The sequence below is a fragment of the Numida meleagris genome, chromosome 6, assembly GCF_002078875.1.
Source record: "Numida meleagris isolate 19003 breed g44 Domestic line chromosome 6, NumMel1.0, whole genome shotgun sequence".
Classification (NCBI taxonomy): Eukaryota; Metazoa; Chordata; class Aves; order Galliformes; family Numididae; genus Numida; species Numida meleagris.
This window is the reverse complement of record NC_034414.1, coordinates 17,995,560-18,010,924: the sequence shown is the minus strand read 5'-3', so window position 1 is coordinate 18,010,924 and position 15,365 is coordinate 17,995,560. Positions and strand designations below refer to the sequence as shown.

General features: G+C 40.1%; 1 protein-coding gene across 1 annotated transcript; it reads right to left on the bottom strand.

Annotated features, from left to right (window-relative positions):
* Window positions 1,232-5,277, bottom strand: FADD (Fas associated via death domain). Its single transcript, XM_021403122.1, has 2 exons — window positions 4,786-5,277; window positions 1,232-4,015 (listed from the first exon to the last, which is right to left on the bottom strand). Exons 1-2 carry the CDS (start codon window positions 5,084-5,086, stop codon window positions 3,729-3,731), a joined length of 588 nt encoding a protein of 195 aa, XP_021258797.1. The 5' UTR covers window positions 5,087-5,277; the 3' UTR covers window positions 1,232-3,728.

Below are 15,365 nucleotides of genomic sequence, written 5' to 3'. Positions count from 1 at the left end.
GGAAAACAAGTTGGAAAAATATTTTCCATGCTGGAACGTATTTTAAGGACATAGGTGATCTATGCAGAGAATGGGAGGAAAAACACAAACCACCTTCTGGCAGTTATGGACGAAACAAAGACAGGGACTAGAAATTAAATTTAAATTGAAAAATTATCAACCAAAGAGTCTGAATTAAGGGCATGCTGAGTGCCAGCGAGAGCTCTGAGATACAGCATGTGTAACTAAGCTGTCTGCATTAGACAATTAGATGAAGCAATTAGATTTCATAAAGAAGCCAATTATTTTAGGACTGAAACAAAGGCTGGAGGAAATGCAGCTGCCTGTGTTTGAGGAATGGAGAAAAAGGAATACAAAACATTGCATTTGAAGTATTCATGAAAACCAGCTTGTGTAGGGGGAATTTAAAAGTCTAGAAAACTTCTTTTAAACTGTCATGAAAATAAAGCAGCTTCTAGAAAAAAAAAATCAATGTGCAATGTACCATTATTAGCATCTTCAAGTATCATAGGAAATGGCAAGCATGTACTGAAAGGGACTGTGAAGGGACATGAAAAAGCAATCTGTCAATATTCTCCTGAAATACTGCTTTTTACTCTCAGTATGTTTTGATATGTTGTTTTTTCAAGGCTGTAAAATATAATATTCTCAAGAGATAAAGACAAAAACAAATGCTTTAGTGATTCTTGCAGATATTCTCGCAGATTATCACAGAGAGAATGTGATAAAATGAGTTACTTGCATTAATGCATTCAAAGTTTTAAGCGCTAAGACTCTAGTACTAATACAGATTTCAGAGAATTTACCTTGTAAATGCATCCTCCTGCCTGCAGGTTTAGAATAAGGTGTAAACTATGGTTTTAATTAATCATAAAACAACTACAATATCCTTACCACAGCATGACTAGTAGAGAAAAATAAGAAAAAATGATTTCAATATAGTTACTCATAAAAGGCCTATCTCCCATGCATACATTGCATTCAATTTTAAGCTCCTACTGGTTGGCAGAATTTTTTTTCTTGTTTACTTCCCCAGGAGGCAGCATTCAAAGCTACTACTGCTTCCCCCTCACCCTCCCCTCCTTTTTGATGTTCCAAGAAGGACATGGTAATACACAAGGTCTGTTTACCACAACTCCTTCCATTATACGTGTCCCCATCATTTATTTTCTCCTAACTAGAGATCTCCTCATAAATAGTGATCCTTTATGACAAATCCAGTTCCATTTCATTTGCTTTTAAAGAAATATTTTTAATGAAATACGCACAAGATCACATGGTATAAAATTACGTACAAATCCTAAAGTTTTACATTTTCTAAGGCAGGAGATTTCTTGCAGATCAACACTTGGCTACTACTGCAATTCCTAACAATTCTAAAAATATCCTGATTATATACAGTAGGCAATATATTTCTTTTTAATATTCCCGATAAATGTAATCTTTTGTAAACCAGAAGATTTATGACAAGTAGATAAGGAAAACATGTTACTGGACAGATTAAACTTGGAACTGTTGCAGACTCCTTCAACAAAAACAGATCATTTTGCTAACTTCTTTTCCACTCTGCTCACAAAGATCATTAAAATACATGAAGTAAAAAAAAGAAAAAAATTTAAAAAATCCAAATACTGCAGAATGGGGATCAACACTATTAAAAATATCTCTAAAACTTTTGTGCTGAAGCGCAGCGTTTCACCTCCTACCAGAACTTTGGAATGGACAATTGATGCTGACAAAGTATCGGAGCAAGTACTTAAAGTTAACTGCACCTGCCAAAAACCAGAGTTGAAACTTTCATATTACCCATTGTTCTTTGCCTGTATATAATCACTCATATGATTTAAATGATTATCACAAGCATTTTTTAAAGGAAAAGCCCAAATAAAATGTTCACATTACAGCAGTTTCCATTAACTACAATCAAGTATTCAAGGGCAATCTTCTAAACTAGAAGCACCAACTTCAACAAAAACTTGAAAATTGTGACTGTAACAACATTTATACAGAGTAGTGATGTAATATTATAGGCTGACACTTGGTCTTCACAGTAATGGCACCATGCACCAAGAACCAAGCCAAGTCACACAGGTACAGTAGCAAAAAAAGGGAAGCCTTCCTCTTCAGGTATAATCTGTGTAGTTAGATGAATGTTTGCAGTAACAATCCAACTTGTTTGAGCGATAATAACTTCAGAGAACTTTTCCCCCTGGCATAATGAATAAAACTCCGAGGCTTCCACTGCCCTGTGTGTCTTGAAGGATGTGCAGTTTTCTTCCAGTGTTACGTTAGGCATAAAATCTGTATTATTTTTAGGTCCGGTCTCATTTATAAATGCTCCTTCAACTGTGAGTTGCTTACAGCCACATTCTAGAAGTGTAAAGGAATGGGAACAAAGAAAGAATTGCAGAGAACTTGGAAGTACTACCGATTCTGGAGTGACCTCTGAAGAGAACCAAGAATGGCAAAAGATATCTGATCTTCACAGGATATCACTACAGAGAAAGTTAGTACTCTTTCCGTAAGCTTTCACACTCCTCGACTAAAAAGAAGCCATTTTGCTTTCTAAGTTTCTATTAGAGCACGTGCTTATTTTTTTAAACCAAGACCACAGATGACTAACTATAGCTTACTGATGAGGTGAGCTGCAGCATCCAGCAGACATGACCAGACTCCCTGATACAGATTATGAGATGATTACCTTTAGAAAATCTTAAAACATTCAAGGCAGAGAAAAAGAAGTCTGCTGTGAACAACTGTAAGATACAATTTCTTTGATAGTTTCAGGAGAACACTGCTCTCAGAATGATGTTTTCCATCTAAGAATCTGCAAGCACTTCTGTACTGTGCAGGTGACAGAGCATTGGCACAGGATGCCCACAAAAGTTGCAGTCTCTCTCCTTTGGAATGTTGCCTGGGCATGGTACTGGGCAGCCTGCCCTATGTGGGTGTGCTTCAGCAGGGTGGTTGGAGCACATAACCTCCAGAGGTCCCCTCCAACCTAAACCATCCTGTGATTCTGTGTATAAAGGCACTTGATAATTAATTTTAACAAGATTGTTTTCAATCCAGGCACATTTTCTGCCAAAAAACCCACTACAGTAGTTATGAGTCCTACTGTACTGCCATCTTACAGACTGAGGTTACAGTGTTCTTTGTATTCTTTTACTGACAGCAAAGGTATTAAAAAATTATGGAAGATATTATCCTACACTACTCAAAACAAAGAGAAGAGTCACTGCATAGCTAAGAGTTCAGCCTCCTTCCCCCTTTCACACTAGTTACAAACAGATCACTAAAAAAAAAAAAAAGTGTGTATATATATATATACATTCAAATTCCAACTTCCTAATGAAATTTTCAGTTCCCTCAGAAGTGACCCATGGATGTAATTACAGACAAGGCACTTGTAAGGTACCTGCAATAAAACATATCTTATTTTCAGGTGGGAGGCAAAAATAAAGTCTCAGAATTTCTGCAAAGTGGAGTATCGATATTCTAAAAGTTAAAATCTCTTAAAGGAAGCACCAAATACAGAGTATTGCCTGAAAAGAATTTGTAATTATGTTAGTTACTGGACCTGAAATTAACGTATTAATTTTAAGGCACATAAATTAATGGCAGAATTAACAGAACCAATGACAGTGATTTGGGTTCAGATGATCAGAAGGCACTTCTGCTTCTTTCTTCATTTGTATCTGTGAGGTGAAAGTGTTTTTATCTTGATTTCAAATGGTTGCTGTGTTCTGATGCGAGAGCTTCTGTTCAGCTATGTCTGCCACCAAATTCATATTACAGTCTCGAAGAGCCTTTATTAGATCAGTCACCTTAGCATCTTTCCCCTTCCATTTCTGCCACTCTCGAAGCGACTGAAACAATTGCTCCCGTAGATCACGTGGATTGGCCGCGATTATTCTGTCCATTTTCACATCAGAAAGGTCAAGTTTTCGTATCAGCATTTTCCAGTCTCTCCCAACATTTTCACATATGACTTCGATAACTACCTTCTGCAAACCTGAAATAGCAAAAATATGTTAGTGATGAATATACAAAGAAATATTGTATACTTTTATTCAGCAATTATTACTCCTCAAATATCACTCATAATGAAGGTCACATCATGTCTGAAAAGCCACTGCATATACTGGCAGCTCCAAGTACAGAGCAGGACTTCCAAGTGCCAATCAGGCTGAGAGCTGAGAGACGCAGGACTCCTAGTCTGGAGAAGAGAGGGTGAGAGGGGACCTAAAAACTGTTTGTAAATATCTAAAGTATGGAAGTCAGGTTGATAGGAGTGGATTCTTTTCGGTGGTGAGCAATAGAACCAGGGGCAACATGCAGAAAGTGGAACACAGGAAGTTCCATACAGACACAATGAAGAACTTTACTGTCAGTGACAGAGCACTGGAACAGGCTGCCCAGAGAGTGGTGGAGTCTCCTTCTCTGGAAATACTCAAGACCCACCTGGCTGCCTAAGCTGTATGGAACCTGCTTTAGCCAGGGGTTGGACTCGATGATCTCGAGTTCCCTTCCAGCCCCTACGATTCTGTGATTCCACGATCAGGGCTAAATGAGAAGCTGTTTGCAGCATATGCTGCCCTCATGGTACGCTTCCAGGGTATGACACAGTCCCTGCAGCAGCACTTCAGCAGCAGCAGCAGCACCGTTAGCAGCAGCCACAGCTGGGAACTGAGGGCCACTGCACTCTGAGCACACTCACGTCTTAAACACACATTTACTGGAATCACTTTCAAATAATGAAAAAGAATAAAAAGTTGCACCTACGTCTTTCATTCATGTCAGGTTGCTCATCAGGAGGAACGGCTTCTCCTTCCTCTACGAACTGCTCCAACCGTGAGATCAAGTCTTTCCTTTTAATGACCTCAAACATGCTTTTAAGCAAGTCTACATTGTGACTTGCAATCAGCTGCTGCTCCATGAGAAAGCTGAAGAGCTCCCGGCCGCTGTGGACAGACTCCAGCTTCCTTTTCCCAATTTTGTCCTGGCACAGAAACTTCAGGTCGCGCAGCTCCATGTCCGACAGACTGGCAGACAAAGAGTTCAGCAGAGCCCGGAAAGGATCCATGGGGCTGAGGCCTACAGCGCAGCCGACACCAACCGATCCACCGGCTTCCAGAGGAGCAGGACACCAAAACCCCACCCCAAAGGCGGATTTCAGTCGCGTTTCCGCAGTGCTACCGCGTGAGGCGAGGTCCGCCCCGGCCCCGCTACGGCGGGGTCGTGCCCTGCGCCACCGCGCCAGCCGGGGCGGAAGTGACGTCACGGCGGCGGGTTCTGCCATAGCCGTCAGAAGATGGCGGTGCGTGCTTCTCGGAAGGGTGGTATCGCCCGCCAGCTGGGCCATGCCGGCTGCGTCTGGCAGCAGAGGGCCCCACGTGCTTCAAAATAATTACGAGGAAGCGGGCCCCTTTCGCGTGGGGCTGCTCAGCCGCCTCGGCACCCCGCCTTGGGACTGCAGGGCTCCGTGCCGCCCGGCAGTGCCTGGGGCACTGGCAGAACCAAAGTGCCAGTCGCTGTGTTTGTTGCCACTTGGTCTGTTATTAGGAACCACGCAGTGCTTAAAATACCCCGGAGATGAACCGACTTGTTTCATAGTACTGAATTAAAAACGTGTGCTTGGAGCCAGATGTGAGATTGCCCATCTCCTGCTGCTCAGGGAGTAGTGCCGGTTCCCTAAACCTTGGCTTTGGCTGGGCTGTCATTACAGTGTTGCGTCTGTGCCTGGTTTGGGAGGTCTGTAAGCTCCCCATTAAGCGCACAATTATTGGCTTTCTTGTGAGCTTTATCACTTTATGTTTTACCTACCAACTAAATGAACGAGGATTATTGAAGTTATACACTGACGAAAGGACCCAACAGAGAGTAAGAAGTGCAGTATCAGAGCCGCTTTCTCAAAGAGGCACTGCTACTTGCATTATGTCCCTGGAAGCTGCTTGGAGAAGGAGCCCCTGACCTCTCTGTGCTGTCTCTGCTGCTCCCGGGGGCCTGAGCTATTCACTAGAAACACAGGACTTGTCGTGTGGGTCTTATTATTTGCAAAGATTAATTGTGACATGAAATAACTCTTGACCTTTAAAACAGAAGAAGTAGGGCAAGTTTTTAGTCTCCATGTCTTAAAACCAATTCTTACACAAGGTGAAAAGTTGTGAATTTTTGTTGAATAGGAAAGTTCAAGTTCATGCAATTGTTTTGTGTGTCTCTGAAGTTCAGAGCAACCATACTGGTTTGTCTCATAGCACAGATAGGTAGTTTGGAACTTTCCTCGTTCTTTGGTTGATTCCCCAAGCTACCCCATTACTAGATTGTTTCTAGTACATCCTTCAATTTATTATCATTGCAGCACACAAATAGAACTATGATTCTTGCCATAGATTGCAGTCTCAGATACACAAACTTCAAGTTATCATTTTCCACATCTCCTTCCCCAGTCTCACATTCCAAGCTGAGGAACAACTCCTGCTACTCCCAAAACATTCCTAAATCTCCCACAAGCATAAGCCCTCCTTAGATAAAATTGCTAGATTTTCAGCATCCTGTTTCAGTCTATTATGCAGAGCCAGTCTTGCACATCATCAAGAAAGCCAGTATGTGTAACTTGCTACAGACATGACGTCCATACGTCCATCTGTGGACCAAACCACTTTAAAGCAGGTTTCTTTGGAGTCCCTAATTGCTGCAGATTGGATATTGCAGGGTCACATGGGAGGAATGAGCTGTGCCTCTACTGAGGGGTATATTTTCTCTCTGCAGTTCTGAAGATTCTTCAGTGCAGAGGAATGAACATGAATAAAAAGTGTAGTGTGATGCCAAGGAGGAATATGCATGGATTAATTTAGAAAGCAGACAGATGTCCCAATAACAATAAGTAAAAAAATCTAATTAATTAAGACCCCACTTTAATATTGCCAAGAAAAATTACTCTACAAAACAAAAGCGTGTAAGGAGGGACCAAATCACATGGCACATACCTTGTGCTGAATTCAGAAACAAGCCTACATGAAGGAAGCCTACCTAAATCAGCGTAATTTATACCCTTATTCTCGATCCCTTGACGTGCAATTGAAATCAACATCAGCTGAGATTTTCATAGGTTTGTATGAACTCAGTGGCCACATTTTGCACTGATGTATGAAGAGGCGTGAAAGCAATCCCATACATCTGTGTAATTCTCAGGGAATCTAAATTAGTAACGAACATGGAATTAAACAATATAATTCATCATTTAAGACATACATCGTTGCTTTAAAATGCTTTTGAACTCACTTTTAACGTCTGTCATAGTAATTTAGTAACACCTTCTGTTGTGTCTGAATCTGAGCTGTTAACTGCACATTCACAGACGAAAATCCTGGAGCAACATGCTTTCCTCCGGTCATTTCCTTTAAAAGCGGTTTGGGGTGGGGTTTGCAAGGAAAATATTTGCCAGCCGGCTTCTCCTTAGAATAAAATTTAGTAGAAACTATTTGTTAGACCAGCTCAGATTTCAGCAGACGTTTCGCAGAAATTAGGCACTGTGAACGATCCGGTTCCTTACCACAGAATTTATAGGTTTCTTGAGGCATGACGATTCCTTCCCAAATACTGCAGAGGGAGCTCGAGGCTTTGGAGTGCCCCGTGCTGAGCTTTTTGGCTTCATCTCCGCTGAAGGAGCAAAGAGAGCAAAATGATTCATTTCTGCCGAGACTTAGAAAGGTGTCGGTCAACAGGACATACAGGAACAAACACATTTAGAGAGTGGGGAAGCGAAGCAGCTACACACAGGGCTGACATTCATGACATACTAAACAACTGCTTTAAAAAGCAGCTGATTAATTTACATGCCTGGAAGAGTAAGAATGTTCTAACAAAATGTACATGACTGTCCTGACTGTAGGTGATTGACTCAGCTTTCACAGAATTTTTTGAAGATGCTCTGTGCTGATAGCAGCCTTTCAATATCTAAAGGGGGACTAAAAGAAAGAAGGGGACAGACTCGTTAGCAAGTCCTGTTGTGATAGGACGTGGGGAAATGGTTTCAAACTAAATGAGGGGGTATTGGACTTGATGTAAGGGAGAAATTTTTTACAATAAGAGTGCTGAGGCACTGGAAGAAGTTGCCCGGAGAGGTAGTGGATGCCCTGTCCTTGGAGACATTCAAGGTCAGGCTGGACAGGGCTGTGAGCTCCTGATCTAGTGTAGGTGTCCATGTTCAGTGCAGGGGAGTTGGACTAGATGGCCTTTAAAGGTCCTTTCCAATTCAAATGATTCTATGATTCTTTCCAGCCAAGGCAGCTTAAATTTCTTGTTGTCTTCCTTCTTTACTCTGGAATCACAGTCTAATCTGCTACACAGCTGTGAAAGTGTGTGACATTTTCTCTAGGAGCTCTAATCCAATCTGATGTAATCTAATTTGCTATTAGTGCTCATTAGCAAGCATATGAGTGGTTAAGTCCTGCTTTGATGACTCTGTTTTCTCTAATACTGTCAAGCAACTTAATCTTCATATGACAAATAGCTTTCTGTAAATACTAATAGTCTGCCATCTCTTTTCAGCCAGTTCCTTTTATCTAACAAGGGATGTGCTTGTAGTGTGCTGTTGACACAGCAGAACTAGTTTTGAACTAGCTATTTCAGATGCTGGTTGCAATACAGAATGCTTGAATCTGAGATAGTATTGTAGATATTCAAAGAAATGCCTCTCCTGAGGACCATAGCAAGGGCTACACACACGTTCAGTTTCCAGTGTTAATACATGCATTTTTTCTTTCTTTGCTTTTGTTTCCAGCTATATACCTTCTGCTTTGTACGTACATACTTTGCTTACCTTTGATATGTTGGAGTTTAAATTACCGCTATCAGGTCAGTCCTGTCCCATCAGAGAAAAGCTCAGCTCCTGGGTTTGTGAGGCACAAAGAATGCACTTCTGTAGGAATTCCTATCTGGTTTTACAGAGCAGAAGGAGGTGAAAATCTGAAAGGATCATGACTTTACAGTATCTTTACAGACTTGTAAATGGGTCTTACTGATGTTGTAGTTGCTTTAAATAATATGCAGGATGACAAGATGGTCAACAGGTCTTCAGAGGTGGAAACTGAAATCAAACTTATGAGAGCGTGATGTTCTACTGTTGTTTCTTCACAAGCTGCTTGTTGGTATTCATGAGGTTGTCTGGGCTGACTGTAGAATTGGCAAAAGGGTATTTTTATTTTTAATAAGTGGAAGCAAAAAGGAGAATATCCATACGGCATTTCAAAGCGTTCCATCATTATAAGGTAAATCTATGTGCGGCTGCCCACCTTCCAGAAAGACTGCATGGTGCTTTCAAAAGCCCTGCATCTAGAGAGCGGCGCGTTCTCACCATTTTGAACAGGTAATGAGAACTGTCCATAGAAACCAGGGTATTTAGGTGAGGTAGTCTTTATGAATGAAGTAGCTTTGATATGTTTTCTAACTTATCAGACAATTTGGTAATGAATAACTCAGGGAGAATTTAAAATTCTCCTCCCTGTCACTTGTGAAAAACAGGTTAGACAAACTTCTTGGCAGAGACATTTTTAATCCCATGGTGAATAAACTGAGTTCCATAAAGTTTCTTTACCGACCTATTCCATGTCTCACATCCATTGTTTGTAAAATCATAAAAAGCTTTCATCAAAATACAGTTAAAAATACAGTTTCTGCATTTTTGTTGTAAGGTTTCTGTGTTGGTCTTTTTTTTTTTTTTCTTGGTGAAGAAATTGAACTGTCCATATTTCCTTATCAGAAATTACCTCTGTTAATACACTGTCTCATGTAGAAAGAAATGCTCTCTAATACAGAAACTACTTGTGAAGGGACCTGGGATCCTAAGAGAACACTGTCCATGATAAGAGGGATTACAAGAAATGTCAAATTATTGTGGGTTGAAGGAGAGATAATTAGAAACAGACTGTGGGAAAAGCAAATAAGTATTGAAAAGTAAGTTAACTCCAGCGCTGTTGTATACAGATAAAGGATCTGGCCACGTAACAACAACAACAAGCAATAAGTTGTTAACAGATGCTTGAACTTAATATTGAAACAGAAGAAGTGTTGATATAATTCTGTTGATATAATTCTGTTGTGTTGTTGTTGGCAGAAGACACTAGTTTAACTTTAGGGAAAGGGTAAATTGTAGACTTCTGTTTATTTTCTCCAACAAAAAACTTCTGATTTGACTCTTTACCTATTTTTGTGTGGACTTTCCATCATACTGTGTGAGTATGAAATCATTCAGACAAACATTTCACATGTCAGTAAAGCTGTGTGTTTATATTATCCTGGCACATTTCATTCCACTAAACCGTATCTATTACTTAAGCTATATAACATTAATTTTTCAGTTGGAATAACAGAGGAGCAGAGAAAACAGAATTGTCTAGAGAGTAATGTCATTGTGAAGTAAGCAGGGAGGAAGTAAGACCCTGAATAGTAGTGAATTATCATTACATCTCCTTTGGGGCACTTTCTTTTTTCCCTTTCTGTTCAGTCCTATCTGGAATTTGACTGGCTGATCTTTTTGACACTGGAAATGCCTACGCTCTGAGCGCTACCTCAGTAGCATAGAATAGCTATGTGAGGTAGATATTCTCAGCAACTTCCTCATGAAGATGAACCTACAGCAGAATATGATACAGAGATGCCAAAGATCATGTTAGTCTATGCCAAAGCATGTCCACATGCTTGTCTTCTGCAGCACCATGCAGAAACTGCGTACTGAAAGAAAAATATCTCCTTTAGGGTGGTGCAGAGCCACTATACTTTAATGGTGCACATTTGTCTCTCAGCCCCAGTGACTCTCATACCTCTGCTGGAGGCTGCTGTATCACACAGTGGTGTACTGCATGACTGGTTGAGAAAGAAGCAAATGAAGGTAAAGTACGATGTGGCAGTTGCCATTAATCCAGGGAAATAATCCAACAGCTCTGATTGCCAGGCTCCTAAATTAATATTAATTAATTTCTGAAAAGCATATACATCTGTTTTTTATTTTCCTGGGCTATTGTGCTGCCAGTTCCCAAGGCCAATAAAAACATGACGAGTTAAATATTTACTACACAAAAAAAAAAAAAATTTTGACAGAAAATAGATGGAAGAATTTGTCTTCAGTTTCTTTTGCATTGGAAAGTACAATATTCTGAGCAGTGATAAAAAAGATTAGGTTAGCTTAAAAGTAACTATATTGGGTAAAATAGACCAATTTTGTACTAGTTTACACCACTTGCAATTAGTTCTTATAAGCACGTAAATTGTCTTAGGACTTCATCCTGCCCCCTAAGGAAATGGGGTTCTTTTTCTTTCTGTACCAAGTACAACCTGCTCAGTTTTTCTCTATGCACGTTTCATCTCTAATCTCTTCTGAATTAATAGGCTCTGTTTTGGAGCTGGTTGTTGTTACTCTGCAATTTGACTGCAGAAGGTGTCATGAAAAATGAAGCCTTTTTCCCAAACAGGTGTCTGCATCCATCCTGCAGAGTGGCCTGTTCACAGACCAGAAAATATCCTGGCTTCCAACTATCTCCCAGAGTGACTAAAATTCTACCTTAATAAAAATAAAAGAATCGGCCTGGCCTCACTTGAATTATTTTTCTGTTAAACTCAGTTTTGAGTTCACTGAGTGTTGACCACAACAAACCAAGAGGGGAATGAATTTCTTAGCAAGTATTGACTCAAATACCTGTGGTTGGCAGTAAAACTATCCGTTGGAGGAAAGATTGGTGGATTTATGTTCTTCCCTTCGAGAACATGCCAGTAGAGTGTTTTCCATCTGAGTCATTATCTCACCGTCATTGAAGTTGGAAGGTGCAAGTTTTTTTCAGATCTGATTAAAGAGGGAGTGCCTTGTCTGCACCAACACAGTGTGGCTATTATCTGGAGCAACCACTTCCTTTTAAAACGTGAATAGTTTTATGCAACCATTAAGTGACACAGGATATGACTAGGTTAGTTACTCACAGGAATTTAGAAATAATAAATAAGAAAGTAAATCTGGTTTCATTGTGCCCCTCCCTTAATTCTTAGGCATAGGGGCATAAAAAGTATTATTTTCTGCTCTCTGAATTAAAGCTTCAATTTCAGCTAGTCCTCAGCATTGTAGTCAGAACCAGATGCAAGTTAGACTTAAGCCACAATTCAGTGGAACTGTGGCAAATGTTGTCTATTCCCAGAAATGAGAAAACAGTGAAGGAGCACAGCCTTCTGAGAGAAGAACCAGTCAATATAATAAAACATACAGCATTTATATACCTTGCCTGCACTCTGTATACCTTTGAAGAGAGTAAGGAGAAGTTGCACACCCCACAGCTTTGTTTGCCTACCCTCAAAAATGTACATACTACATTTTCTTACTTTCCTGAGAAGTTCTTGTTCAGAAACACAACCATAATAAAGAGACTTGCAATATGAGATCAGATGCGTGTTCACATCCTCTCTCAAATACACATATACACTTGCCATTTTTCACTAATTTTGAGTAAGTTGTTTTAAAGCAGATGTAGCCTTTATTATATCTATGCCAAGTAGCTGGTCCTGGAATTAACTGGCATTTTTTTGCCCACAAGAAGCCCCAGTGGTGTATACCAGCTTAGCTCTACAGCTCTCTTTGGTCAGATCTGAAGGGCACACATTTTAAAGATGTGGAGAAATTTGTTTTCAAAAATAAAATTTATAGAGATAAAAGTGGAGAAATTCAGTAGGATTTAGAAGCTGACTATCAGTTTTACTTCTCTTATTCTCTGAAGCAAGGAAGAAGACACAACTGATATTCACATCAATCTACCCTCAGGACTGTCATTGTTCCTTTCCCTGCTACCAGCTCCCTCCCTCTCCCAGCAATGTCTGTGTAGAGTGTAATGCCTAAATACTTGCAGGAGCATGGCCCAACTTCCACCAGGTTGGAGAGCCATTTTTTTTTAATACAACCTCTTCATGTCCTGAGGATTTTGTGCTCTCTTGGTGGCACAGGTGAAGAACAGAGGAAGGAGAGCAGCAGTTTAGGGCCAGTCTGTAATTCGACCTTGGCTTTAGGAAAAGTAACTCAAGGGAAACTTGAACACTTTCAAGGTAAAAGTAGCCTAGACCTCAGGTCTCCACCTCTAGTACATGATCTAACCTATAAAACACGTGTATCCCCATTTTATACAGAATGAGGTTTGTTTTTCAGGAACCGTCCACTTTGAGTGAAACTTTGGCCTCTAACCAACCTCCTCACCCTGTTAACCTTCAGGTGGGGCTGGAAACTCAGTTTCTCCCTTGGGCTAATCCTTCCCTATCAGTAAACTTGGAGCAAGCTAGTCAGCTGAGATTTATTGCTTTCCCACTTGATAGTTAATTACCTGTGAGTAATTATATTTCTTTACCTACAGATGTTTTGGGAAGATTAATATATTAAGAAACGTGAGCAGCTCTGTTAATTATGTGTTCTTGCCAGGATAGATGGCAATTCCATACCTGTGAGTACAGCAAAGCAGTGATGCAATGCTGTGGTCAGCATGGGCGGATCAGCCACTCACCTGCATGTTGTCTGCAAGGCTTCAGAAACTTAGCTGCTGAAGGGGCTGTGAGCATGGTCTGACTTCAGTGTTGGAAATGGCATGAGAGCTCATAAATCGTTCTGATGCATCAGAGTTACAAATCATTCTGATGTTAAAAATAACTGAGTTCCTGGAGGAACATGTGAGAAACAAAGTGATTGCACTGGTCTAACGCTAAGGTCTCTAAATTGTTGAGCCAGAATCTAAAGTTAATCTGCAAAAAACAACAACAAAAACTGCTGTTTGGGTGATTATATCTCCTTCCTGGCCCTTGCAAAGAGATGCTTTTTGAGCGGAAAAGCTGGCTGGCATGCTCCCAGTGAAAAGCATTGGTTTTGCTGTGCTTTTTTATTTTCGATTGCAGAGGCTCATGGTATTATTTGCCATACAGTAAATTCAGTGGACGACAAGTCAGCAAGTCTTCACTGAAGTCCATTCTTACTGCATGTTCGTTCCATTTCTTACCACCTTCCAGCTTTGACCTGCACATAAGATCAATAGTATTGCACCGCTTGGCAGGGTGAGTTTGTGTGTTGCTCAGAAAAGATTGGCAAAGGATACATGATAACCTGCCTACAGGATGGTCTCACCTTAGGAAGCAATTCTCATTCCAGAAAAACAGCTTCTGCAGCTCATCTGCCAACTCACTTGGATCTGAGAACGTCACTCAAAAGCCTCTTCTTCCTCCCTTCTCTACCTGCCATTATACCCTAGACTATATATACCTATACTTCACCTAGAAAAGATGGCCACTCTTCTTAATTTAGAAGCATGGAATGACTTTCTTTACTGCTCTAAGAAAGTTTGCTTCACTATACAAGTTTAACTCTTGCTTGTAAAAATGTATTTCATTAAACTTTGAAGTTTCTCAGCACAATGCTTTGAGTCACATTTTGATTCTTTTTCATGTGGTTCCACTAGCCATTTTTTGCATGAATTTTCTCATACGTGTGGGTCTAAGCAAAATGAAAGCTGCGACCTTCAAACTTGTGCAGCTAGCTAAGTTTACATGAGCGTGTAATGCCTTTGATTTTTGGAACCCTTTTCCTCATGGAGGCTAATACAACAGTGCGTGGAACTCTTTACTGCTTGCACAACTTATCTGCATCAATATATTTTGGCTTTAGCTGACCCTCAAGGTAATGAAAGTAGCATAGGGTGAGTACTAAGAATTTTTGTTACAATTGAAACCAATCATTCAATAAGCAATGCTTAGTCTTATGGAAAATATACTGAAGTCAAAGGGAGTTAAAGAAAACATTTTCCTTGGCTGCAAGTGGCCTTGAATCAGGATGCATGCAGGGTACTAAAAACCAAGAAAGAGCTTAAAATTAAGAAGCCACTTTACTGTTTTCTTCTTCTGAAAGGCTTGTTTTGTTAAAAAAGGAGGAAGAAAACCTTTTTTTTTTTTTCTCTGCTGCACTAAAAATGGCATATTGTGTTTGGCCATGGAATAAATAGTACTCAAATGTGAAAAGAATTGAATCAGAGTTTGAATGAGATCCATGTAAATTTCAGGGCATAGTTTCTTCAGTGGCAAAAGGAAAAAGAACTGTTTACTTTGAAAACGTCATAGGAAAATATAAATGTGCTCCAGTGATTAAAAAACTTGAGGAGAGTTCAGACTGCTGAGGTAACAAAACAAAATGTAAATTGTTTTATTATCACTTATTGGAAATGGCAGCAGCCAAAAAGATCATTAACAGCTCAGCACCAGAGAGCACTGAGGGTTTAAAAATAGAAACGTATCTGTGCCTTGACTTGAGACTTATTCACCCTTAAGCTATTTAAGATGGCAAAATATTTGTAATACGG

Excerpts from the sequence above, each read along its gene's own strand:
- FADD (XM_021403122.1), bottom strand. The coding sequence starts at position 5,086 with ATGGATCCTTTCCGGGCTCTGCTGAACTCTTTGTCTGCCAGTCTGTCG. Across the intron at positions 4,016-4,785 it reads ACCTGACATGAATGAAAGAC|GTTTGCAGAAGGTAGTTATC; the intron begins GTAGGTGCAACT and ends TTGCTATTTCAG.